The sequence below is a fragment of the Malania oleifera genome, chromosome 3 (assembly GCF_029873635.1).
Source record: "Malania oleifera isolate guangnan ecotype guangnan chromosome 3, ASM2987363v1, whole genome shotgun sequence".
Taxonomy (NCBI): domain Eukaryota; kingdom Viridiplantae; phylum Streptophyta; class Magnoliopsida; order Santalales; family Ximeniaceae; genus Malania; species Malania oleifera.
In genome coordinates this window covers 1,324,837-1,351,482 of record NC_080419.1, presented here as the reverse complement: position 1 = coordinate 1,351,482, position 26,646 = coordinate 1,324,837, and the positions used below count along the sequence as shown (strand labels likewise).

Below are 26,646 nucleotides of genomic sequence, written 5' to 3'. Positions count from 1 at the left end.
CCATATGATATAGCACTTGAGCTTTGTAAGCATATGACAGGTGTAGCAGACCTATTTCGTTGACAAATTAAATAATATCTTTCAAAAAGAAAAAAAAATGCTATCATGAGAAAAAATATATATATTCTAATAATACCAATGAAAAAAAAGAGATACTCAAAATTGTTCCTGTTAATTTTAGAATAAGCCTAATTAAACAAATTGTGAAACACTTCAAGAAAGCTTTTGACTAAGAAAAAAGAATATATCTGATGGAAAATACAAGGAAAATGGTTTCTCAGTGACTTTAGCATAATTTCTATTGACCCTCTTAAGGAATGGATTTTGTTCTTTCTATATTTCCAACAATTACCAATCAAAGCACCGCATGGAACTTCGAAAATTTTTTATTCTTTCTAATCAAATAAATATTAATGCTAGAGAAATATTCAAACTGCTCTTGAGACTTGACATGTTCAACCATTTGGATGAATTAGTTCAACATGGTATTACAATCTTTTTTTTTTTTTTTCTTTCTTTTTTGAATTAGTTCTTCAACATGGTATTACAGTCTCTCTCTTTTTTCCTTTTCTTTTTTTGATAAAAAAAGAAAATTTCATATAGAGATAAAAAAAGTCCCGGAGAACGGTCCGAAATGGCGAGGTATAATCATATTGAACTTTGATGGAGTCGCCACTAACCTATTATTTACCTAGGTGCAGTTAGAACATGTGATTGCTACTCATTTGATTGGTCTTTAGACTAATCCTAGGCCAAAGAATCAATTGTCTCGGTCTATTTTTACCAAAGTTGGAATCGGGAATTGAGTTATGCGAAAGGAAGGCATCAGCACCCCTACACACCTGTTCGACAAATGGTACCTAATTAATTATGAATTATCCCCAAATTGAATTTAATAGCCTTTAATTAACTCCTTTTAAAATAAACAAAGAGGTAAATAAATAAATAAACACATAAATGAGCAAAATTAACAAGAGGTTAAAAAACTCGGGCGATTTAGGAATGTCTAATAACACCTCCAAACGAGTGGATCTTGTTAGATAAACCTCCCACAGAGCTAATACAGATGAGGTCTAAAATACCTCATTGCCCTTTTCTAAATCATAGGGACGCGCACACACAAAAACAAACAAAAATCATCAAATTATAAGCAAAAGAATCTTTAAAAACATCCTCAGATTTTTCAAAATTTTTGTAGAAATTTTTTGAAATTTTTAACATTTTTCTAAAAATTTTTGGGATTTTTAAAGACTTTTCCTCATTTTTGGCAATTTTTACTTTCCATTTTCCTTACACTATGAGCCAAAATAACTCAAATCTTTTTCTTGATCTTAAAATCATTTTTTTTCTTTTTTTTTCTCTGATTTTTATGATTTTTTTAATTATATTTAATCAATTAAATAATAATAAAAATAATTAAAATTTTAAATTTAAAAAAAAAAAGGGTTCAAGAAAAATGGGCTAGTTCAACCGGTCTAAACCGGGTCAATCGGTTCAGGAAGTGGGGGCCAGGTGTCATCCCGAAGTGGTGACATGTGGTTTTTTAAATTTACTGTAGGTATCCGTGACGTCACCCTACCACATGGCATTTCCAAAGTGACTCTAAACAGAAGACGGGGATCGCTAACATGGCAGCAATCCAACCGTCTAGAGAAAACACAATTTGAACGGTTGAGATCGTGACATGTATCACTGTACGGATGGTGACACATGTCATTGTAATATGGTGACACATGTCCCACTTTATTATTTTTTATTTATATTATTTTTAAATTTTCTGCCAAAAGGTGACGTCATGCCACGTGGCAATTTCTGAGTAGCCCAGGGCAAATGATAGGGATTGCTAACGTGGCAGCCATCCAACCATCTAGAGAAAACACAGCTTGGACGGTCCAAATTGTGCCACGTCACCCATTTTAACGCTTGGACTAGATTGTGCCTAGTGTCACCATGCGAAGGTGATATGTGTCCCACTAACCTTCATATGAAAGCCCATTTTCTCTCTCCTCTCTCTCTTTCTTCCTTTGCGTGCTCTCTCTCCCTCTTCCTTCTCTATGGTCCGCTATCTCTCTCTCTCTCTCTCTCTCTCTCTCTCTCCTGCTCTCCCTTTCTCTGTTCTGCGAATCTTTCTTTTTCTTTATCTCCATTTCTCCGAAGCCTTCTTTCTATTCTTCTCTTTCTCTTTCCCCTTCTGTGTTCTTCTTTCTTCTCTCTCTTCCTGTTCTGCTCTCTTTCTCTCTCCCCCTTTGCTTTCTCAACTTTCTCATTCCTATTTTTTGGTTTTTGTCTTGCAAGTTAAATTGACATGGAGAGAGTAGACCTTTGAACCTCCAGAATCAAGATAAGTTCAATTGCTCCTTTTTTATTAGTTTTAACAAAAATTTGTTAATTCGAGCCATTTTGAACTTGTTTGGATTATGTTTATTAAGTCAACCCAATGGGTTGGGCTCAGTGTGACTCGGGGGACGAGTCAACCCACCGAGTAGGGTTCTAGTTGACTCGAGGGTGAGTTAACCCACCGGGTTGAGCTCTAGTTCACTCGGAGTGAGTCAACTTGCTAGATTAGCCCAAGGATGAGTTGGATTTGTTTGGTTCAGGGGTTGTTTGGGTCGAGGATTGCTGTGGGCTTATTTTGAAAATGGGCTTGGCCCATTGTGGGCTTGGTTTTAAAAAAAAATGGCTTGGACTGGTCTTTTAAAAAAAAAAAACAGTGGCTTTAAAAATTGGGCTTGGGGCTTTTTATTTTAAAAATGAGCAGTGGGCTAGGCTTCTAAAAAAAAACAAAAAAAAAAAAAACTGTGGGGTTGGTCAACAAGTCAATGGGTCGGGTTCTATCTCGTGGGTCGGGTTAATGAATCTGGGTCAGTGGGTCAGATCCGTACCCTTTGTTCGTATCTGATTGATTTCAGAGTATTTCCGTTCTGTTTTTAAATGAATATAGATAAAATAACAAAGAATATATAAGAATAAGTCAAAAAAAAAAAACCCACCTGCTGTCTTCCACTCCTTCAGTATTTGAACAGAATGTTGATGGCCCTTTCAATTGACATTATATGATGCTCTTGTGCTTCCCTTTCGGTTTATGCTTCCGAATATCAGATTCTCTCTGATTATGAACCTCTCTGCCTCTGTGAATTGCTCTGCTCTGCTCACGTGCTGTTACTTGAATCTCTCTGCTGGTCCTTCTTACCATCTATTGTTCTTCCTCTCCACTGCTATTGTTGTTACCTTCGCATGCTCCTTCAGAAAGCCTCAATTTATAGGCTTGGGGTGCATTGACTGTAAACATTTAAAATTAAACCTCTAACCACCTATTTACTACTAATCTCGCACCTGCCCCTTTACAGCTAACCAATTTTCTTTGTGCATGCGTGTAGGTGCCAGCAGTGTTCTGGGAGAATCAAGACTCCTGTCTCCCCCCTTTTTTTGCATTTATTTCTTGTTCTGCTGTATTGAATTTCACTTTTCTTGCATTATCCATTTTTTGTACTTTTCTGTTGTATTCCCTTTTTTTTGTATTTTTATGTTGTATTCCCTTTTTTGTATTTTTCTCTGTTGTATTTGTATAAACATTGTAATAATAATAATAATAATAATAATGACAAAAATATCATCTTTTGTTATATTTGGCCCCTAGAAAAAAAATGGGGTGTCTACATAGTGCACAAGGAAATAAATCCTTAAAAAAAAAAAGGTTAAAGTTAAAAAGAAAAACAAAACATATATATTACATCAATATTGCCTGCCAATCCAAATGACATCAAAAAACAAATCCCATTAGACCATTTTAAAAAGCCCAAAGAAATGTCAAAAAAGAGTTTTGTAACAAAAGATACTATTTTGGAAGGTGTTCAACAAGAGCATCTACGGAAGGCGTTCAACAAGATGAAGGAGAACAATCTGTATGTGAAGAAGGAGAAGTGCTGTTTCACTCAGCGGAGCATCAATTTCCTTCGACATGTGATTGAACAAGGTCATATTAGGATGGATATGGAGAAGCAGAGAGCTATTCAAGAATGGAAGATCCTAATGACAGTGAAGGAGTTGCATTCCTTTCTTGGTCTTGCCAACTATTACAGAAAGTTCGTAAAGGGGTACTTGAGGAGAACTACTCCTTTAACTGAACTTCTAAAGAAGGGATAGGGGTGAAACTGGACAGAGAAGTGCCAGGGAGCCTATGCTAACTTGAAAGATGCCATGATAAGAGATCCGGTACTTGCTATTCTAGATATCATGAAACCCTTCAAGGTACAAACAGATGCATCGGAATATGCCCTTGGAGGAGTCTTGTTACAAGAGGAACATCCTGTTGCGTACGAGAGTCGTAAGCTTAGTGAAGCGTAACGGAAGTACACAACTTAGGAGGAGGAGATAGTAGCGATGATACATTGTCTTCGCATGTGGCAATATTACTTACTTGGGTCAAGGTTTGTGGTGAAAACAGATAACTCAGGTGTTAGCCACTTCTTCACACAACCGAAGTTGACACCCAAGCAAGAAGAATGGCAAGAATTCTCAACATAATTTGATTTCTCATTTAAGCACAAGGCGAGGTGCCTGAACGAAGTTGTTGATGCACCGAGTAGAAATGCCAAGTTGGAAACCTTACAGATGGTAATACACTTGACAGTGAGTACAATTACCATGACGATGCCGGAGCGCATCAAGGAAAATGTAGCCAAAGATCCAATTATGCAAAACCTTATGAAGCTGAAAGAAGAGGGGAAAGCCTGTCAGTTCTGGATGGAAGACAAATTGCTAATGATCCATGTTAGTTGGCTCTTTGTACCACGAGCTGGAGATCTAAAGAAGATACCGCTGAGAGAGTACCATGATACCATGTGGGTCGGACATCCAAGATTGCAACGCACTTTGGCATTACTGAAGCAGAGGTATTATTAGCCGCACATGCGTGATGATGTGGTTGATCATACCCAAACTTATCTCACCTGCCAACAAGACAAGGTGGAGCAGAAAAAGATTGCAAGGCTGCTGGAGCCCCTACCAGTACCATCCAGATCGTGGGGAAGTCTCTCACTAAACTTCATCAACAACTTGCCCAGAGTGGGAGATGCAAGATCTATATTTGTGGTTATGGATAGGATTTCGAAGTACGATACGTTTATACTGCACCAAAATACTATTTGGTAGAGAAGACAATACAACTAATCTTTAAGAATATTGTGAAGTATTAGGGTGTTCCCCAAAATATTGTCAATGACCGAGAATCAAGATTCACCGGAAACTTCTGGACATAACTTTTCAGAACCCTCGGTTCACAGCTTGACATCTCTTCGAGCTATCATCCACAGATAGCCAAACAGATTCAATAGGCTACTATAAGAGTACTTGCTCCAATTCGTCAACGCCAACCAGAAGAATTGAGTGCAACTACTTGATGTAGCTCAATTCTGATTCAATGCCCAAAAGAGTTCAACAACCAACAAAAGTCCTTTTGAACTAGTTACAGGCCAGCAACCATTGTTAACTCACACAGTGAATGAGTCGTACAAAGGAACAATCCCCATCTTGGCCAAAGTCAGGAAGGCCTCTTACAGAATTGACCCTCCGACTAGGATGAAAGTGCATCATGTGTTTCACATCAGCTGCCTCAAGCCGTTCAATGCCAAAACCGAAGATCCAAGTAGAAGTTAGTCAACTAGAGCAAATTTGAAGATAGTACAACCTGACAGATGAGAATTTGAAGACATCCTTGCAGATAGAGGGTTTCACATCATTAACGGAGGTGTTGATAATGAATTACGTTGCTTCAATGTTTACTACATAAGTGACATTGATTTCATAAATTGCTTATTGCTTCCGCTTATATTTGCTTGAATGACAATACGAGTGTTCCATTGGTGAATTGTGGTAAACACTAAGGTGGCTAGTTAAACAAGAGGGCTTTAGCTAGCACCGCACAGTCCTTTCACAAAGGTGTGAAATATTCAGCCCGTGACACATTACTCACCACCTCAACTCACACTACTCATATTTCTCATTTTAACTGCCTAGATGAAGGGACTTCATTACACATTACCAAATCATTTTAACTCTCTCTAGCAATAATGCTAGTTCTAAATTCTACAGAATGCACTTATTTCATTCTGCGCATTTCTTTAGTTCATACTCACCCACTTTAACAAATCATTCATGTAAATCTTTTGTTTTAAGCTCAATGTTATGTAAAAGCGATCAATTTATTTTTTAAAAAAGATCAACAAATCAAACAGGTAAATTTAAGAGATGAGTATTGTTGCAAACCAGGTCTGCTCTCTGAGAAGATATTGATGCTGCTTGAATATCATCAGTAGGAATCAACCTAATTCCAGTAGTAACATCATCTTGGACTCTGCAATCAGCATCCAATCGGGCGTCTACCAGCTTACGGGATATTGATTCAGCTCCACCAGGCTGTTCCACATAAAATTTTCGATCAAAAGGATTCTGTACACTTTTGTTGGAGCTGTGCACTTGAGCCCAGAGAGGGGAGCTAATTCCATGACTAAAATTAGCTCCAGCAAATGCTGAACCAAGAGGGTTTGTTGATAACGAGAAAAATCCTGAAAGGCAGCAAGGGAACTGGTTACTTAAGAAAAAAGAAGAAAAAAAGTAAAAAAGAAAAAAGCGGGGGATATAATTGCAAGCTACATCAACCAAAACAGCATGTTTCAGAAAGAGGTGGGGGGGAGAGGTAACTAGTAAAAGGAGATATTATTTTTCAAAAATTATCAGCAAGGAAAATACAACAACACGAAAAAGGGAGAGAAAAAGGAGGATAAGATATCCGCCCTAACAAAAGGAGATATTATTGCAAGCAATAACCAAAACAGCATGTTTCAGGAAAAAAGAAACAAAAAAATAAGAAAAGGAAAAAGTGCAGTTTCTTAGACTCCTTCATGATTTAAATGCTTTCAATCTTTAGTGGACCAGGTTTTCAACATATTTCCAAGAACAAATGGAAGGGAAATTTCGCAAGCAACATGGCAGTTATTTTAAATAATTACGTAGAGTCTTTAGGAGGTTAGTGATGGAAAACCACCAATGGGGAACTTTAGATGTTCACATGTAGCTAGAATTTCTATTTTAGTTTGGGAAAATTCCATTTATTTTAGAAGTTGGTTAATTTAGGGTTATTTTGAGTATTTTAAGTACTTTGGGTTATTTTGTAATTTCTCATTTTACTTGGGATTATTTTGTAAATATATGTCTCAATTGTATTTTAGATGTGTAAGTACTTTTTTTGTGATGTATGAAACAGTTAGTAATCATTTGATATTTTCAGAATCATTTTCTCTTGCTCCTTCATGCAACCTCTTCTCTCCTTTCTTCCTATCCAGTTCTTCTCTGTTCTGTCTCTAATTCTCTGCTATCTTCTAATTTCTGTTGTAATCCATCACTGTCTCTCTTTCCTTCTTCCCTGTTCTTTCTTCTTCTCTTCTCTTATTCTCTCTCTCTCCCTTAATTTTTTCTCCTTCTATTTCTGATCTTCTGTAACAGTCCTACGGCAATTTGCTAGCAGAACAAACTCCAATACATTCACAATCTTCCTCTGTAACTGATCCATCAAATTCTAACTTCCACAATCTCCACGGAAGGATCATCCTTAAACCACTTCCACAAGTTTTAATTTCCGCAACAACTAAGTATGGAAATCACAGGAAAATCCCAGACACTGAGCATTGTTAGTTTGCTCTGCAATTTTTTTCTAAAAAATACACTCCTGCCACTGAGTTTCAAAGTTCTCCGGGCTTCATTTCACAACAACTCTATCGCCATTGAAGACAGACACCACCGAAAAGCCATCGCCTGAAATTCCCTAGCCATCAGATAACCAGAGAACCCCAACGTGCTGACTGACATTTTCCCAGTCAACCGCCCTCTGAAAGCCCACGTCTGCCAGTGTTCCCTTGACACAGCACCACCTCCACCAATAAAATTCCCAACCCTTGATCTATTACCAGCTGGAATATCAGCACCATAGGCTCCTCATCAGTGGCACATGTCCCTCACATGTGTTAAATTTTGTTTTTTTCCACTCCCTGTAAGCATTTGTTCCTTTTTTATTATAATCCAGTTTGATTGGATTAGGAATGCAACAATTTGAATACTTGATCTCTTTGTTACAGGAGGGCTATACCATATGAGTTACTTGTTATTTCCTAGTCTTGAAAATTTACAAGACAATTTTTTAGGTTTGTAATGTTTAAATTTATGTAAAATAACACCATAAATGCATTTTTATATTTATTGTATATTGTTAAGAGAATCTTATGATCTTCAATCAGATCATATGATCTAATCCTGCTAACTTTTCCAGCAATCCTATGAAGAATCTTGATTTTAATAACCTCAGTCTTGGGGGTCAGGGGGGTTTTATGGAGGGGGCTATGATGTGGTGGTGCTCATCCATCAGACAAAAAATACATCTCCAAAGCCACAATGACCAAAAAGATGTGTTAAAAATGGCACTAGTATAAAAGTCTTCCACCTTCTTTTCCAGTTTTCAACATTTGTACGCATCTTTTTGTTGTTTTCCAAGTTCTTAATAAAAATGTTAAAAAATGAAAAACAAAATGGTATTTTTGTAATTTTTTGGAAAACTGGAAATAGAAAATAAAAAGTAGTTTCCACAACTAAGCAGGCCCCAAGGTTCTGCAATGACTTTAAGACTCATCTATAGGTGCTGTGCTGGCATGGCCTTGGTGCTCATTTGGTCTTTTGATTATGATCTCTGCCTACTACCATGTGCACAAATTCATTGTCTGGGATAATGCCAGGAAGGTTAAGAAAAAGTCAACTAAAGGCTTTATACTCAAGCTAGAGAGAGAGTGTTGATGCGGGGAGGAATAAAATGCAATTCGCCTATAAGAGAAACAAATAATGAAGAACTTGAGACAAATGTATGATGCTAAAGCATAGGAAGTAATGAAGTAATAATATTACATCCACCTTCAAGGATCATTGGTATGTCTGACGGCCCAGTTGAATGCAAGATTCATGCATAAAAATATTATATTTATTTATCATAAAGTGCATACAACATGTTCTAGGAACAGAACACCATAAGCATAGCAAAGCAGCTTTACCTACAGAATCATGCGCATGCAAAGAAGTGTTATGAGATGTTGAACCATGGATAGGTTGATTAAGAGAACAGATTCCTGGATCATCCCCGGAATCCCCATCATCAAATTCTGAAGACCGTGTCTGCCCAGTCCAATCGCCTGTATTCGGACTTGATACATAGGATGTCTGAACTGGAAGGGCAGGAGAATTTGCATTTGCCAAGCAAAGAGCAGAATTAACTTGAGCATTCCTAGAATGTGTTAATGGATCTGCATTTAACAAGCGAGAGGCACCAGATTTGTAGCCCTACAAAGCATGCAACAAAATCTATACTTTAATCACCCACTTCAGAATTCACAATATTGTCAACCAATCCATTCTAATCAAATCAGGTCTTGTGTCCTGATGATCAATAATCCAATGTAATGAAAATATGAGATCTACGGTAAGAGAATAGTACAAAAAAAATACCTCTTTGACTTCTCTGTAATGCACAAGAACAATGTGCTCCAACTGCCTGGAAACAAGGAAAACAGATGCAAAAACAACTTATAGACAGAAATATGAAAATGGAATTACTTGACAATGAATATAGAAAACAGGCAAAGGAGACCAACATGCCCAGGAAAGACCAGAGATGGACCTAGCCCATAGCTCAAGCAAAGGCCCAGGAAGCACTTTAAGTATCTATTTAATTTCAACCCTCACATTCTGTGTTCTGTTCAACAAATCTATAATTTTAGTGCAAATCAGGGGTGCACATGTCAGCTATAGTCTGTAGCTAGTAAAAGAAGGGAAAATGCAACTACAACCTGTCAAACTGAAAGAGCTAGATAGTTCATAGGGTTTTCTAGCATTATGTACCTGCTGCCTAATAGCATCAGGTTACAGGAACTAATTGGAAATAAATTACCAAAAGATAAATCCAAAATTAGAGGGAAAAAGGAGAAGGTAGAGAAAAGAGAAAAGAGAAAAGACTTGACAATGAGAGATCTGATTAGGGTTGAGCTTGAGAAGAAAAAGGTTATCATTCTTTCATAGTACAAATTTCTTTCTATAGACCAAGTGTTTGGGTCTACCAGAGTCATCATTCTTTTGAATTTGTGCATACAACATTGCAACAATGCCACATTATATATTTCAAAGTAAAAATATGCATGTTTCAATAGGCAATTTGTTTGATTTATAAATCAAACAACAGGACATGACTGAGCCACCTAAGAGGATACACAACAACTGCAGAAATGCATTTTTGGGTTAGTCCAGACAGTTAATCATCCACATTTCTGTGGCAAATTAAAGACCTAGACAATTGCCAAATGGCAACACGACTGCCACTAAACATAAGTCATAACTGTTTCTTCCAGAGACTGTTTAAAGGTACTATTTAGCATGCAAATCAATATTTTTCTATCAGAATGTTGAGAGTTTAAAGGCAGTTCCAACAACATCATCAGTATTTTCTTGAGTATTAAATGTCCGTGTATAAAAAAGGCGATACTTACCCATCAAGCATCCAATAACTTCTTCGCTGGAAGTTCTCATTGTCTTCTCCATGGGCATAATAGCAATGAAGAACATCCACACTGCCGGCCTACATAAAAGAGATAAGAACTGATAACTATAACAGCAGAAGACAGGAAAGCATGCCAAAAATAAGTAAGCTACTTTAATCTTCACTTCAGCAAAAAATCCTAGCAAATCTAACTACAACAGCAGAAGACAGGAAAGCAAGCTAAAAATAAGTAAGCTACTTTAATCTTCACTTCAGCAAAAAATCCTAGCAAATCTAATAAAAATGCCAAAAAAATTAACACCAGTAAGAAAAATCGATGACTCCTCTAAATTCACCATAAAGTATAGAGAAGCAGCTTCAACTGCAGGTCCATTATGAACAAAAAGCAAGTTCAACACTGACTACAATACTCAAGGCACCTAGGCAACTACGCCTTCATAGGCAAGGCATGGCCTGAGCAACACCTCAGCAGCAAAATAATTATTTTTAGATGATTAGTTTGATTTAAGAAAGATGAATCCATATTTTAGACAAGCAGCCAAAATAAGCAAGAGAAAATCAGTGTCCTACAGGATCTATAAAATCAACATAATAAGTATAATTTCCAAAACCTTACATACCGGTAATGTATAATTCTTTTGGGAAGGAAAATTGATTGGCCCAGGCCCCAAATTGGAAAGATTTTGTGGGATGAGATTCTCATTGCCAAACATTCTGAGCATGAAACACTGTAAAGAGTTTAGGTCACCTACCTCCCTACCCCATACAATCAACACCTCCACTTGCACTCCCCCCCCCCCCCCCCCCCCCCCCCCCCCAAAAAAAAAAAAGAGGAAAAAATCGGCAACACTCAAAAAGACTATGCATTTTCAAAGAATGAGGGATAAGTGAACATAATAATAAAGAAAATTGGTTAGGAGAGTGGAATCCAATAGGCACATTAATTAGGAAGAATGAATTGATATGTTGGGGAAAGAAGAAGACTAAGAAGAATTTGAGTTGGGATTGTTAAAAAATATTTAAAATATTTTAATTCAATAAAAGTGATAGCCCTCAATCAAGTTGAAAGGTGAAGAAGAAATCATGTAGCCAATTCTCACTCCCATGTTTGGTTTGCATAAATGAGAGTGAAAAAGATTTCCAACTAGAATGCTGATTCCTCCAGTTAATTGAATGGTGATTCCTTCTCTTCTGCATTCTTGACACTTTCTTTCAAAAATAATTATTTAATTAAAAAAAATTTAATTACCGTACCATCGTGACAAAAATAATGTTTTTTTCTTTTCGGATCGACAAAAAAGAACAATTATTAATTGGGCATCAAGGGGATGCCAACCCAGGGTACAAACAGTCAATCACTCTGCAGGATGTCACAGAAATCGAGAATTACATTATGATCATTCACAATATCCCAGAGTGCCAGCTGGAAACACCAGCACCGTTTCTAAACCGGCATAATTGAATCTTTGAAGGCTCTCCAATTCCTTTCTTTCCAAGCACACCAAATGATGGCAAGAGGAATGAAATTCAAAGCCTTTCTCTTTTCCTTGGTGGTTCTAATGCTTTTCCAAGCCCAAACCCCCACCCACAGAATTGGCAGTAACCTAGTGATATCTGGTAAAAGACAGCCATGTTCCACAGATTTCTTGTCCAGGGGCAGGAAAGAAGGATCTAGTTGATCGTCTCTGCAGCAGCCCTACAAAGAAAACACCTATTGTAAATGGTCAGCCTCCTTTTCTGCAAGTTGTCCAGGGTTAAAATTTTCCCTTGTGTTGCCTCCCAGGCAAGAAAGGTGATCTTTGTATTGACTGCTGTCTTACAGTCAATCACCGAAATTAAGAATTGCATCATGAGCATTCACAATTGCCCACTGTGCCAGCTGGAAACACCAGCACGATTGCTCTTCACAAATCTAAACAGATTAATTGAATCTCTGAAGGCTCTCCGATTCCTTTCTTTCCAAGTACACCAAAAGATGGCAAGAGGAATGAGATTCAAAGTCTTTCCCCTTTCCTTGGTGGTTCTAATGCCTTTCCAAGCCCAAAACACCCACTTACAGAACTGGCAGTAACCTAGTGATATATGGTCAAAGACAGCCATGTTCCACAGGTTTCTTGTCCAGGGGCAAGGGAGAAGGATGTGGTTGATTGTTTCTGCATCAGCCCAACAAAGAGAACACTATTGTAAATGGTCAGCCTCCTTTTCTGCAAGATGTCCATGGTTAAATTTTTTCCATGTGTTGCCTCCCAGGCAAGAAGGGTGATCTTTGTTGGGACTGCTATCTTCCAGATGTGAAACAAAGGGTAGTTGCTGCAATTTGTTCCCATTGGAGAGAGTTCCTGAAGAAAAATCTGACACTGAAGAAACTATTTCTATCCAAAGCCCATTTTTGTTCGTTGGGGATGTTGCTGTACCAGAAATTGTAGAGATTGCGGTAGAAGTCAGAGAAAGCACGTAGTTTCAAATCTCCAACATTTCTAGTAAAGGGAATATTCCAGAAGATCCCCTGATTTGAGATTTGAAGATGGTGACTGATGAGGGCATCCTTGTCGTAGGCCAAATTGTAGATGGAGGGAAATGTAGCTCTAAGATCCCTATGGCCACGCCAAACATCATGCCAAAAGTATACAACATCCCAATTCCCCACTTGAAATCTGAAATAAGGGGAAAATCATCTCAACCTTTCCTGATGAATTTCCAAATACGCACTCCATAGGGTCCTCTAATAGCATGAGTAATCCATTCATTATGCTCGAGCCCATATTTAAACGTGATTTTTTTTTTCTTTCATGAACCTGCACAACCTTTTTTTGAGAAGGGCTTTGTTTAAAGTGTCCCCTTCAACCCCAAACTACCCAAATGAATAGATTGTTTAACCACTCCCCATTCAAAGAGATTTTATTTATATTCCTTCTTCGCATTTCTTTGGAAGACCTGCAGCGGGATAGGTAAAGTCTGCTTCATTGAGTTAGCTTTTAGTTTATGATGAATTTTTGTTGTAATTTGTTATTATTGATGTAAAGGACGGATTTTTTATCCTCCTTGCTCTTTCATTATTTTTTCTTTCTCCTTTTTTTCTGATGTACATTCTTATCTCTTCTGATAATTTTTTTTGTTTATATAAAATATATATTTAAACTCCTGCCCCAAGCTTCCCCAAAGAAATCTCCTTTGAATTTCCCTCCAATAGCCTAGCAATTGAAGCCAGTAAATGGAAGCAGAAATAGACAGAAAGGTTTGTCAAGGTGCTCTTGATGAGAGTGAGTCTACCACCTTTTGACAAGAAAGTTCCTTTTCCAGCCTGCCAATTTTTTTCGATCTTCTCAATAATGGGTTTCCAAACTCCTTTATCTTAAAAGGGAATGTGACATAACTAATGGATAAGGTTCTAATTTAACAACCAGAAGACTAGCAAGGAACAACCCCGCCCCCCCTACTTTGGCACAAAACGGAGCCACCATGAAGAAGTTCCGGGAGTTACATTGCGAAGGAAGTTTCAAGCACATATTGGTCATGGGTGGAACTGAACTCTATGAGATCTAATCTTCCGTTGTTCCTCAATAGCTTAATGGTGGAGCAGTTGGCTATTAACTGACAAGTCATAGGTTCGAATCCTACTTGGGGAGATTTGATTCATTCTGAATCAAAGAATTCATGATGAAAGGGCCTGCACTTTGCCCGAAATGAGCTCACTTTTTCCAAGGTTCACTTTCAAGCCTAAAACAGCCTTGCACCCTACCAAAATGCATCAAGGGTTGGAATTTCCGCAAACCTCCCAACTTTGCCCACCTCGAGACTTTTAAAAAGCCCTCCTTCACTAGCTTTCTTCAACATGCGGCTTAATACCTGCATCGCCAAGATAAACAAAAAGGGGGGCAAAGGATGCCCTTGTCTCAAGCCTCTATAGGATCAAGAGAATCCAGATGGACAGCCATTTATAAGCACTGAGAAGCTTGGAATTTTAATGCATTGTGCAATCCAACTACATCAAAGCTCCCCAAAGCCCATCCTCCTAAGTAAATATAGAAGGAAAATCCAACTGACATGATCAAATGCCCTCTCCTTATCAAGCTTGCACACCACCCCCCTTTTTCCTTCCTTTTGATAGGCATCCACCACTTGGTAGAAATAAGGGCAGCATCCATGATCTGTCCCCCAGCCATGAAAGCATGTTGGTATTGTCCAATGACTTCTAGAATTGCTTTTTTGATCCTAACTAGAACTTTGACAAGATTTTATAGATGCTTCCCACCAAGCTAATAGGGTAAAAATCCTTTATCTTAACAGCCCCAACTCTCTTTGGAAATAGGGTAACAAAGGATAGCATTGATGCAACTGACAAGTCATCCAAATATTTGGAACTCCTCAAAAATGTTTAGAATGTCATGCTTGAAAAGGTACCCGTTAACCTAAAAGAATGCCAAAGTGGAACTGTCTGGACCAGGCGCTCTTTCCTCATTGCAATCTTTAAAGGCATGATGAGTTTATGCTCCGTCAAAGGGTCCCTCTAGCCACCACACAATGGAGGGACTAAGAGATCTAAAATTGATTCCATCCACAGCTAGTCCCCAGATTTCAGATTCAAAGTAGAGGCCTTTGTAATAAAAAATGCCCATTTTAATTTCCTCTTTCCCAGTCAAGGTGTTTCCCCCAACTTCAATGCAAGATAAGGTGATCCATCTACAGTGAGCATTTGCTGTCTAGCGAAAGAATCTACTATTCAGACCTCCCTCTTTAAGCCATAATAATAATAATAATAATAAATTAATTCAGGCCTCCCTCTTTGAGCCATAAGAATAATAATAATAATAATAATTATTATTATTACTATTATTATTATTATTATTAGTGCACCAGTGGGGAGGAGTAAGCTAGTTACTGTTACTGGTAGTAAAAAGGGTAGGGTTAGCCCTAGATAGTGAGAGGGATTTAATAGTTCTATAAGCTGATGAGGAAATGCCCTCGATAGTAAGAATTGACCTCAATCATTTACTATTATTAAAAATGTAAAAATATAAATGATGATCCAAAAAATGCAAAAGCTTTCAATAAAAATAATATTGTTTAGATGTCATATATTTGAAACTTACAATATTAAATATATATACGTATTAGTGGATTTTTGAAAAAAGATTTATTTTTCATTTCGTTATAGCCACCATTAAATAGTACAAAAATTTAAGAATGAATTGTAACTGCAATTCCTATATTCATTCTATGATACAAACCAAATGCAGTAATCGCATTCCAAAAGCAATTCAAACCTTGCCTTGATTCCATTCCTCGCGTGATTTCTTTCATTCCTCTCGTGATTCCTTTCATGCTTCAATTCCATTCCACAAACTAAACAAGAGGTTAATATTCATAAATAATTGTGTATTGCAACCGTGAGACTCTCAGGTGGTCAAGCATAATACCATGGGTTTTGAGTCTCAAGAACAGCCACTTACATATCCGTATCACCTCTCCGAAGACCTATCTAGTGGACTTCATCATAATGAGATTTTGCCACCATTAAATAGTACTAAAAGTCGGAATGAATTGTAACTGAAATTCCTATATTCATTTTATGATGCTAATCAAATGCAGTACTCGCTTTCCAAAAGCAATTCAATGCCTGCCTTGATTCCATTCCTCCCGTGATTTCTTTCATGCTTCAATTACATTCCACAAACCAAGCAAGAAGTTAATATTTATAAAACAATTGTGCATTGCAACGGTGAAACTCTCGGGTAGCCAAGCACAAGACCATGAGTTTTGAGTCTCGAGAACAGCTACTTGCATATCCATATCACCTCTCCCGAGACCTATCTAGTGGACTTCATCTGTGACAACCTGAATAAATATGGAATTTAAATAATAAACAAGAAAAGGAATTTACCAGAGGACTCGTTGACGAACACAGGGGATTCGTCGACGAGGGTAGAAGAGAATTCGTCGATAAAGACTGAATTTCGTCAACGAGGAAATGCCGAGAGAGGTTTTAAGCCGACTGAATTTCATCGACGAGGACTGAATTTCGACAACGAAATTATTAAAGAATTCGTCGACGAATGACGTGGCTCGTAAACGAATTCCCCTGTTCTATAAATATCAAAATCCGAGTTTAACTTCAAAATTAAGCTACCTCTCTTTTCTCTTTTTCCCCTTCGGCCCTCTCTCTCTCTCTCTCTCATCGATTTTGGGCCAGATTTACGCCGAATCGACAATCCGAAGTCACCACGACGCTCTTGGAGAAGTTCTCTCCAAATCTGCCGGAACAGATCGTTGGTGAAAGCGAGTTGAAAATCATCCCTAAGTTGAGTAAGGTTTTTTAAGCCAAATTTGATATTACGACAGTTATAGGAAATGATGTACGCGTAGAAATACTGAAATTTAATACTAGAAGTTTTCAGTTTCAGGGTATTGATCAGGAAATCCTACGGGGGTTAGGCCAGAATATTTTAGGAGCTTTCTCAGTAGTCAGGTAAGGGAATAAACTAAAGCAGTTACTTTTCATGCAAATTATTATTAATTATGAGTAAATTTATTTTCAGAAAAACATATGTTATATTTGTATATTATGGATGAAATGTACGTTTGGGAAATACTGCCATTATGTTGAAATGTATATGTATATATGAGATGCCAGAGAATTACGATTTTATCATAAGAAGTATGATTTTATACAGCGCATGTGTGGCATGAATATTATTTTACGTGAAACGTATTATGATATGAAAAATTTTATGAGCAAAGTATGTTTTCAGGAATTATGAAAAAATATGTTATGTTATGATGATTTTGACGAATACATGATAATTGATTTATTTTCAAAATATATATACCTGAAATAATTCCGGCGCGAGGCCGTGTAATTATGTTATGTTCGGCACAAGGTTGTAGTTATGTTATGTTCGGCACGAGACCGTAATTACGATATGTTCGGCACGAGGCCGTAATTATGTTATGTTCGGCACGAGGCCGTAATTATGTTATGTTCGGCACGAGGCTGTAATTACGATATGTTTGGCACGAGGCCGTATTGATGTTATATATGATCATGCATTATATGTTATCAGAACCCGGATGTTAGTTTAGTTCAGTTTAGGGGTTCGGTACCGTAGCTTATAGATCAGATGTTTATGATCAAATTAGTGCTAACCACCCCACGAGGGGGTGGGAGACGGATAGTCGATGTGGCTTTCAATAGAGTGTTGACGTCCACCTGGTAGTCCGGATCAAGGTGTGGCGGGCCCATCGTACTTACAGACATATTTGACTCAGCAGTGGTCAGCCAGCCATTGTCAGGTCCTGCCTTCGGGCTGCACAACCCGTCATGGGGGGTAATACATGACACCAGCTAATTATTCATCCTGAGTATGTTTTTAATATTATCAGATATAACAGACGATTTATAAATGATATGAGTTACTAGAATTGTAGTAACCCGGAAAATAATAGAATTTAAATAAAGAGGGAGAGAAAAATAGAAACCGAATTGCATTTGGGAGAGTAAAAATAATTTCAGGAAATTGCCCAACTTCGTTGACGAACACAAGGTCTCGTCGACGAAGGTCTTCAAAATTTCGTCGACGAACACAGGGCTTTGTCGACGAGAAAATACCGAGAGAGGTTTCCGACTGCTCTGAATTTTGTCGACGAATACAGGGCTTTGTCGACGAATTTTATGAAAGACTCGTCGACAAGGTGATGTGTCTCGTCAATGAATCTGGCAATATAAAAGGAGGGAAACCGGGATATTTATCATTTCTTGCGCCGCTCTCTCTCTCCTCTCTCTCTCTCTCTACGTCTCCCTCTCCCTTCTCTCTTCGATTCCGGCCCCACCAGTTGCCAGATCGACAATTCGAAGCTACCGCTCCTGGCTGAATTCTCTGCAAGACTGCCGAAGCAGGTCGTCAGAAAAACGAAGTTGAATTTCATCCCAAATTCAAGGTAAGGACTTTTATCCAGTTTTTAACTTCCTGGCAGTTATAGGAAATGATATAGGCGGAAAAATACTGATGTTATGTTCTGGCACATGTTGGTTTCAGGATGTTTTGTAGAAGGCCCTGCGGGTGTTAGACTTATATTTCCTGGGGGCTTTTCAAAGTTAAGGTAAGGGAAATATGCTATGCTAGGTGTTTTTAGAAACATTATACAGTTTATTTAATTATGAAAATTATGTATTTAGTACGGTGTGGCTTGTGAATATGAATATGGTATGGATATACGTTTTACGAATTTAGTTTTATGATTTTTACAAATTTCAGTACTATGATTATGCGAATTTCAGTACCATGATTTTATGGATTTTAGTATCAAGATTATACAGATCTTAGTACCATGATCACACGAATTTCAGTATTATGATCATGCAGCTTCAGTATTATAATCATTCAGTTCTCAGTATTACGTATGAATTACAGTTACAGTTTATGCGGCATCATGATTCTTTCAGTACTTCAGAATCATGACAAATCAAATAGATATATATATATATAGAAATATATTATATGATATCAGACCCTGTTGGACTTGCAGCTACAGAGCACGGTACCGTTGCTATAGATACTATGTTACTTATTTAGTGCAACCACCTATTCAGATAATACGTGGTAAGGTCGACCACCTAGGCCCTTGAAGAGGTTAGGCTCCCCATCCAAATATGGGTTGAGGTGGGCCGGTCGACTGACGGAGTTCAATGATTTATTCCTGGTTGGCCAGTCAGGGTGAATCCAGCCTACGGGCCGCACAACCCTGTCATGAGGGGGGCAAGTCATGACACACAGATAGCCACAGGGAACAGTTTCAGTTACTATTACATACGTACGGATTTACAGTAACAGGGACTATACTTATGTACACTAGAAGTATTTGAATTATAACCATAATACTGTCATGTTAAGCAATAGGGAAAAGGGGGTGGTGTATTCTATTATTTGTACTGTACTTTTGTACTCAGTTATTCATGTGTATATGAAAACAGATTTCATGATGTATAGTAGCTCATTTGCCACACACTAGCAATAGCATATTTCTAATTAGTGAGCGTTGACTCATCCCAGTGTTGATATATTTTTCAGGTGATCCAGGTAGGCGAGCAAACCAGACTCGCAAATAAAGGGGCTTCAGTAGTGACCTGCCAGACAGTGGGTATGTTTTTGAGAGTGTTTTTGTACATCCCAGTATAGTTGAGGGAAGTTTTGGGAAAACTGATATATGTGTATATTTTGGGAAAAACATGGTAGCACTCTGGTATTGTATATAATGGTTTATGGTTATATTTGTATGATTTCTGCTTCCTGCTGCTTAGGTTAATACTATGGTATCAGAATATGTTATTTGCTATTATGGAAAAAAAAAATAATATATATATATATATATATAACAGTTAATTAAGCAGGTCGTTACAAGAAAAATATGAAAGCATTTGATGATTCAGTATATTTTGACGTACGTTCACTGATATATGAAATGTATTGTATATGTATAACTGCATTATATATATTCATGTTGCCACACAGCTGTATTTAGTTTATTTTCCCTTACTGAGAAGTGTCTCACCCCCAAATATTAAATGATTTTCAGGAAACCCAGAGGGACCGACGAGTAAAGGCCACCGTTGAGTCAGTGATATTTTACCCCGTTAGGAGGGTAAGCAATGTACTAGGATTAGAATTATTTTTGGTTATGGGATCCTAGATGTATTTTGGAATATTTTGGAAGAATGTAAATAAATACTTTATATTGGGAATGTAGATAATTCTGGTATTATACTTTATGGATGGATGATTTAAATTTTATGTGTACTACTGCTTAGGTTTTCGCTGTATTTGACAGGTGTCCCCGTTACCCACGGGTTCAGGTTGACCATTTTATTTATTACGTTTCATTTTATGTTAAGGAATTTGAGGACGTTACAATTTGGTATTAAAGCCTAGGATACTAGGTTCTGTAGACTCTAGAGTACAGCAGTAATAATACCAGAGTATAGGATAAGGGAATTTGAGGTCTAATTTTGTAGTCTAGATGCAGGACTTCCGTGGTGGTTCGTGTGATTTTCTTGGGGTGACGATTTCAGGAAATTCATTGTAAACTATCGTTAGGTTGGGTATCTAGGTTGCAGGATTGAACCTTGAATTGAGATCAAGAGAGATGAATTAATTAGGAGAAAATATTATATGAGTTGGATGATATGTATAGAGAAGGGGGTTTTGACTTAAGTTACTTGTTTTCAGGATGGATCTTGGTGGCAATAGTGCCCACGCTAGTGGGAGTGAGGGTGCTGGACCCTCGAGCACTGCAAGTAGTGAATCAGATGCTGTTTTACGCAGTGTGGCACAGCAGGTTATGGCAGAAATTGCCAGGAATTCGAGAAAACAGGGTGGTCCGTCTATAGGCCACAGTAGCTCGATTGAGAAGTTTATTAAGATGAGTCCTTCGTCTTTCTCAGGAGGGACAGATCCTGCCGTCGCTGAAAACTAGGTGCAGGAGATAGAGAAAATATTTGCAGTACTGCAGTGTTCAGAGAAGCAGAAGGTGTTGTTTGCCACCTATAAACTGACTAGGGAGGCCAAGAGATGGCGGTCAGCAGTGAGACTCTTAGAGCAGCAGAGGACTATACCTGTGGAGATGACGTGGGAACGGTTTAAAGGAATATTCTTCGACGGGTATTTTCCAGCCTCTTCCATGGAGGCTAAGATTGAGGAGTTCCTGAATCTGAAGTAGGGACAGCTGTCAGTACAGCAGTACGCGGCGAGATTCATCGAGCTATCTCGTTTCGCCTCGTACATCATTCCAGATGAGGCGCAGAAGGTACGGCAGTTTGAAAGAGACCTGAGGAGAGAAATATACAAGCAGGTATCGATTCTGAAGTTGCATGATTTTGCCAAGCTGGTTGACCGAGCCACTATAGCGGAAATTGGTGATCGGTTGGAAGCTAAGGAACAGAGACAAAAGAAGAGATTCGCACCTTCCGGTTCCTAGCAGGGAGTTGGTCGTGCTACGTGGAAGAGAGGTGGCTACTATAGAGACCAGAGACAGAAAACCCGGAATCACGGTTTCCAAGGTGTGCAGCCATCTCCATCTTGCCCATCTTGTGGGAAGAGACACCTGGGGGAGTGCCGTGCGGGGCGAGGTGTCTGCTACAGGTGCAGGGAGCCAGGGCATATGATGAGAGAGTGTCCGACACAGATTGGTACTGCTCCTGTTCCTAGATTTGCACGAGGAGGTTACCAGGCGCCACGAGGAGGCCAATAGAGGAATATGGCCCCAGCCAGAGTTTTCGCTTTGACACAAGCGACGCTGAGGCAGCTGGCAACGTGGTGATAGGTACTGTTAGTATGTTTTCATTTAAAGTTATTACACTTTTTGATTCTGGTGCCACACATTCGTTTGTGTCATTGGGGTGTGTGAAATTATGTGGGACGGAAACGCAATCATTAAATGTTAAACTATTAGTGGCGACACCGACCAGGTCAACAGTGAGATGTAGTAGGATGCTCCGTGGTTGTCCAGTTTATGTTCAGGGGAGAATTATATCTGCTGATTTGGTGGTACTGGATATGAACAGGTTTGACATTATCTTTGGCATGGATTGGCTAGCAGCTAATTCTGTTGTTATAGACTGTCGTGCAAGGGAAGTAATATTCAGACCTCCAGGGAAACCCGAATTTAGATTTATAGGGTCACAAGTGCAATCCTTACCTCGGATGGTCTCAACTGTTCAGGCAAGGAGACTGCTCCAGAATGGTTGTCTGGGATTCGTGGCTTTTGTAAAGGAAATGTCAAAAAATGAATTAAAACTCATCAATATGCCTGTGGTGAAAGAATTTACAGACATGTTCCCGGATGTATTACCAGGTTTGGCGCCTGATCGTAAAGTAGATTTTCCCATTGATCTACTTCCAGGTACAGCGCCGATTTCTAAAGCACCGTATAGAATGGCACCGGCAGAGTTTGCAAAACTGAAAGATCAGTTGCAGGATTTGCTTGATAAGGGCTTCATACGACCTAGTGTATCGCCGTGGGGAGCTCCAGTACTGTTTGTAAAGAAGAAGGACGGGTCTATGAGGATGTGCATAGATTACCGAGAGATTAATAAGGTGACCATCAAGAACAAGTATCCTCTACCCCGTACTGATGATTTGTTTGACCAGTTCCAGGGTACACAAGTGTATTTCAAGATCGATCTCAGGTCAGGCTATCATCAAGTAAAGGTGAGAGCGGAAGATGTACCGAAGACGGCTTTTAGGACCAGGTATGGGCATTATGAGTTTCTCGTTATGCCATTTGGTCTGACGAATGCTCCTACGATATTCATGGACTTGATGAACAGAGTCTTCCATCAATACCTAGACCAGTTTGTTGTTATTTTTATTGATGATGTACTGGTCTATTCGAGGAGCTACGAGGAGCATGAGATGCACTTGAGGCAGGTTTTGCAGATGCTTAGAAAGAAGAAGCTATGTGCAAAATTCAGTAAATGTGACTTCTGGCTCGAGAAAGTTGTGTTTTTGGGGCATATTATTTCAAGAGAGAGAATTTCTGCTGATCCTAGTAAGATTGAGGCGGTGGTGAACTGGGCTAGACCGAGGAACGTCCAAGAGATTAGGAGTTTCTTGGGATTAGCCGGTTATTATCGTCGTTTTGTTGAGGGGTTATCAGCTTTGTCAGGACCTTTGACACGACTAACGAAAAAGAATGCTAAATTTGAATGGGACAATAGCTGTGAGCAGAGTTTTCAGGAGCTGAAGCAGAGGTTAGTCACAGCATCTGTATTGATCATCCCGTCTAGGAGTGAGGGGTATACTATTTACAGTAATGCGTCCTTGAAGAGACTTGACTGTGTGTAAATGCAGCATGGCAGGGTAGTGGCGTATGCGTCTAGACAGTTGAAAGAATATGAAAAGAACTATCCTACCCATGATCTTAAATTAGCTGCAGTGGTACACGCATTAAAATTTTGGAGGCATTATCTGTACGGTGAGCAGTTCGAAATTTTATCTAACCACAAGAGTTTAAAATATTTCTTCACCCAGAAGGAATTGAATATGAGACAAAGAAGGTGGTTAGAGTTAATTAAATATTTTGATTGTACCATCAATTACCACCCAAGGAAAGCAAACGTGGTAGCTGATGTACTAAGCAAGAAATCAGGAGTATCAGCGTTAGCAGCTATGGAGATTTAGCGTCCGATCATGATGGATCTAGAGAGACTCGGCATTGAATTGATAGAGAGTAATACTCCAGTATGTATCGCCAGCCTAGTAGTACAGCCTACTCTGCAGGAAAGAATTAAAGTCGCCTAGAAAGAAGATCCAGAATCGGTAGAGGTAATGGACAGAGTGCAGAGTGGTCAAGGAGAGGAATTCTGCATTTCAGATGACGGAGCTTTACGGTTCTGTTCTAGATTGTGTATTCCTACTGATGCTGACATTAGGAGGATTATTTTAGATGAGACTCACAGATCTTTGTATACAGTTCATCCCGGCAGTACGAAAATGTACAGGGATCTACGAGAGTTTTACTAGTGGAGTGGAATGAATAGGGAGATTGCCGAATATGTAACCCAGTGCTTGACGTGCCAGCAGGTAAAAGCTGAGCACCAAAGACCAGCGGGTCAGTTGTAGCCGCTATTTATCCCAGAGTGGAAGTGGGATCATATATCCATGGACTTTGTTTCAGGGCTGCCGTCAACATCGCATGGTCAAAATGCGATTTGGGTGATAGTAGATCGGTTGACTAAGTCCGTCCATTTCCTCCCCATCAAGATCAGCTATTCCCTCAGCCGACTGGCAAAGATTTACATTCAGGAAATAGTTCGTTCTCATAAGGTGCCTGTATCTATTGTGTCAGATCGAAACCCACAATTCACGTCACGATTTTGGAGGAGCTTGCAGGAAGCTCTGGGGTCTCAGTTATCGTTTAGTACGGCATTCCATCCTCAGTCAGACGGGCAAACTAAAAGGATGATACAGATATTAGAGGATATGCTTCGTGAATGTGTATTAGATTTTGGGGGTAGCTGGACTCAGTTCATGCCGCTGGTAGAGTTTGCCTATAATAACAGTTACCAGTCCAGTATTGGCATGGCACCATTTGAGGCATTGTACGGTAGGAGATGTCGATCTCCTTTGTATTAGGACGAGATAGGTGGGCGGCGAGTTGTGGGGCCGAAGCTGGTACAGCAGGCATATGATAAAGTTCGGCTTATCAGGGAACGAATCAGTGCAACTCAAAGCCGACAAAAGAGTTATGCCGACCATCGCCGCAGGAATTTGGAATTCAACGCTGATGATCATGTGTTTCTGAAGATAGCTCCATTAAAAGGAGTTATAAGGTTTGGTAAGAAGGGTAAACTTAGCCCTAGATTTATCGGTCCATTTGAGATTTTAGAGAAAGTGGGGCCAGTGGCGTACAGGCTAGCTTTACCGCCTACACTATCCAGAATACATGACGTATTCCACGTATCCATGTTAAGGAAATACGTCCCAGATCCTTCTCATATTATCAGCTATGGTGAGATAGAGTTCAGTGATTCACTAGTATATGAGGAGGTACCAGTGCAAATTCCAGACAAAGAGGAACGAGAATTATGTAATAAGAAAATTCCTCTGGTAAAAGACTGAATTCTGTCGACGAGGAAATGCCGAGAGAGGTTTTGGGCCGACTGAATTTCGTTGACGAGGACTGAATTTTGTCGACGAGATTATTAAAGGATTTGTCGACGAATGACGTGGCTCATCGACGAATTCCCCTATTCTATAAATATCAAAATCCGAGTTTAACTTCAAAATTAAGCTACCTCTCTTTTCTCTCTCTCCCCTTCGGCCCTCTCTCTCTCTCTCTCATCGATTTTGGGCCAGATTTACGCCGGATCGACAATCTGAAGTCACCACAATGCTCCTAGAGAAGTTCTCTCCAAATCTGCCGGCGCGGATCGTTGGTGAAAGCGAGTTGGAAATCATCCCTAAGTTGAGGTAAGGTTTTTTAAGCCAAATTTGATATTGTGACAGTTATAGGAAATGATGTACGCATAGAAATACTGAAGTTTAATACTGGAAGTTTTCAGTTTCAGGGTATTGATCAGGAAATCCTACGGGGGTTAGGCCAGGATATTTTAGGAGCTTTCTCAGTAGTCAGGTAAGGGAATAAACTAAAGCAGTTACTTTCCATGCAAATTATTATTAATTATAAGTAAATTTATTTTCAGAAAAGCATATTTTATATTTGTATATTATGAATGAAATGTACGTTTGGGAAATACTGCTATTATGTTGAAATGTATATACATATATGAGATGCCAGAGAATTACGATTTTAGAATAAGAAGTATGATTTTATACAGCGCATGTGTGGCATGAATATTATTTTACGTGAAACGTTTTATGATATGAAAAATTTTATAAGTAAAGTATGTTTTCAGGAATTATGAAAAAATATGTAATGTTATGATGATTTTGACGAATACATGATAATTGATTTATTTTCAAAATGTATATACCTGAAATGATTCCGGCGCGAGGCCGTGTAATTATGTTATGTTCGGCACAAGGCCGTAGTTATGTTATGTTCGCCACGAGGCCGTAATTATGTTATGTTCGGCACGAGGCCGTAATTATGTTATGTTCGGCACGAGGCCGTAATTACGATATGTTCGGCACGAGGCCGTAATGATGTTATATATGATCATGTATTATATGTTATCAGAACCCGGAGGTTAGTTTAGTTCAATTCAGGGGTTCGGTACCGTAACTTATAGATCAGATGTTTATGATCAGATTAGTACTAACAACCTCACGAGGGAGTGGGAGATGGATAGTCGATGTGGCTTTCAATAGAGTGTGGATGTCTACCTGGCAGTCCGGACCAAGGTGTGGCGGGCCTATTGTACTTACAGACATATTTGACTCAGCAATGGTAGGCCAGCCATTGTCGGGTCCCGCCTTCAAGCTGCACAACCCGTCATGGGGGGTAATACATGACACTAGCTAGCTATTCATCCTGAGTATGTTTTTAGTATTATCAGATATAACAGACGATTTATAAATGATATGAGTTACTAGAATAATATGAAA

General features: G+C 38.8%; 1 protein-coding gene across 3 annotated transcripts in view; it reads right to left on the bottom strand.

The window, feature by feature from the left end:
* The window catches only part of LOC131151683 (calmodulin-binding transcription activator 3-like), a 57,639-nt gene that overhangs the window by 26,079 nt on the left and 4,914 nt on the right, over positions 1 to 26,646 (bottom strand). For all 3 annotated transcript variants that reach the window (XM_058103023.1, XM_058103024.1, XM_058103025.1), the window contains 4 exons: positions 10,575 to 10,663; positions 9,541 to 9,586; positions 9,090 to 9,375; positions 6,265 to 6,563 (listed from right to left, as the gene is read on the bottom strand). In XM_058103023.1, the coding sequence (XP_057959006.1) occupies positions 6,265 to 6,563; positions 9,090 to 9,375; positions 9,541 to 9,586; positions 10,575 to 10,663 (720 nt within the window). The remainder of the gene's footprint in view (positions 1 to 6,264; positions 6,564 to 9,089; positions 9,376 to 9,540; positions 9,587 to 10,574; positions 10,664 to 26,646) is intronic.